General features: G+C 41.2%; 1 protein-coding gene across 1 annotated transcript in view; it reads right to left on the bottom strand.

Moving 5' to 3' along the window:
• The window catches only part of LY75 (lymphocyte antigen 75), a 166,984-nt gene that overhangs the window by 119,066 nt on the left and 46,155 nt on the right, over positions 1–1,763 (bottom strand). The window contains exon 6 of the mRNA XM_007941830.1: positions 1,579–1,719. Coding sequence (XP_007940021.1) covers positions 1,579–1,719 — 141 coding nt within the window. The remainder of the gene's footprint in view (positions 1–1,578; positions 1,720–1,763) is intronic.

Here is a 1,763-nt window from a genome sequence, read left to right on the forward strand (position 1 = left end):
TGGGAGGGGAGCTGTTGCATTGTGGTAAACTGTAGTCAATGTCATGAGACAAATTGTATGTGAACTGCTGTATGGAAAGTGAATCTGCCCTGTAAACCTTCACCCAAATCACAATAAAAAACAAACATAAACAACAACAACAAAAAAAGTAGCTTGTAGTCCCTTTTGGATAACAAGAAATGGTTTATTCCCTTTCTTTACAATTCCTTAAAGCAAGAAGTTTTAAAACCTTCCCTTTTCCTCCCAGTTTTGACTATTAGTTTTTCCTCATTCAGGGAGGATTTAATCAAATACCAGATATATGTTGGGTCCTGTGCTTAATAGCCAGAGCAATCCTCTTCTCTGGTATTTCAAAGACTCCTCAAACTTCCCCACCCCTCAAAAACTTCAGCTGTTCTTATCTCTCTCTCTCTCATTCCCAAACTCCCTGGAAAATGCCCCTCCTTGTATATGTTTTATCCTTATGCATCTCCCCATTTTCACCTGTTTTTTCAGTACAAACCCCTAAAGAACCAGCCTGACAAAGAAGGATAGAGAGGTGCATGTTGTGGGTCAAGGGGCATAAACCCTGGGAACACTCATGTGCCCTTAATTTTTGACTTACCAGTGTTGTTGTTGTTAGGTGCTGCCAAGTTGGCTCCGACTCAGAGACACTATGTACAACAGAATGAAACTGCCAAGTCCTGTGCCAGCCCTACAATCTTTGCTATACCTGAGCCCATCGTCACAACCACCATGTTAGTCCATCTTGTTGAGGACCTTCCCCTCTTTTGCTGTCTTTCCACTTTACCAAACATGATATCCTTCGCCAGGAATGGTCCCTTCTTACAATGTGACCAAAGTGAGACAAAGTCTGGACTTATCAGTGAGACATGGAATATGTAAGATCTTCCCCTAAAGCAATGGTTCTCGATCTTGAGTGTGCATCAGAATCACCTAGAGGGCTTCTTAAAACAAAGATTGCCCACTCTTTTCTTATCCCACTCCATCTTTAGTTTCTGATTCAGTAAATCTGGGGTATGGAGTCCCTGGATGGCACAAATAGTTATGTGCTTGGCTACCAGCTGAAAGATTGTCAGTTTGAATCCACCCAGAGGTACCTTGGAAAACAGCCCTGATGATCTGCTTCTGAAAGGTTATCACAATCATGACAACTCTATAGAGCAATTCTACTATGCACACACGGGGTTGCCATAAGTTGGAATTGACTTGATGGCAATTTACAACACCAAATCTGGGGTAGCTCCTGAAACTTTACATTTCTAACAGGTTCTTGGGTGGTGTTGATGCTCCTGGTCTGGGGACTATACTTTGAGGGCCACTGCTCTAGAGAAAAAAAAGCCACCCATGCAAAGAAATATATTTCCTATGTAGACTATCTCTGCTTTCTAATGGGCAAATACATATTTTTACTTAATATTCTTCTTTGTTTCAATCAAGCATTAGTCATAACTGTTGGTAACATGTAAACACACACAGTCCAAATCAAATACTTTTCTGCATTGGCAGCAATAGGTACCTGAAATGGATTTACTTGACATTACAAAACTATTTGTATGAGGAAGTGAAAAAGGATACCTGATAGCTCCACTGTATCATTCAACGGTTTCTTGCAGACATAGGGCAGTTGAGCTTCACAGGAAAAACTCTGCCACAGACCAGACTCGGCATCCATTTTTGCACAGCTTGATCCCCCTATAGTAGGTGCACTAGGCACATCTTAAATGATGGAAGTTTTGAACAGTTACAAATGGAGAAAAGAC

The sequence above is a fragment of the Orycteropus afer genome, unplaced genomic scaffold, assembly GCF_000298275.1.
Source record: "Orycteropus afer afer isolate SDZICR_OR568_19922 unplaced genomic scaffold, OryAfe1.0 scaffold00084, whole genome shotgun sequence".
Lineage (NCBI taxonomy): Eukaryota > Metazoa > Chordata > Mammalia > Tubulidentata > Orycteropodidae > Orycteropus > Orycteropus afer.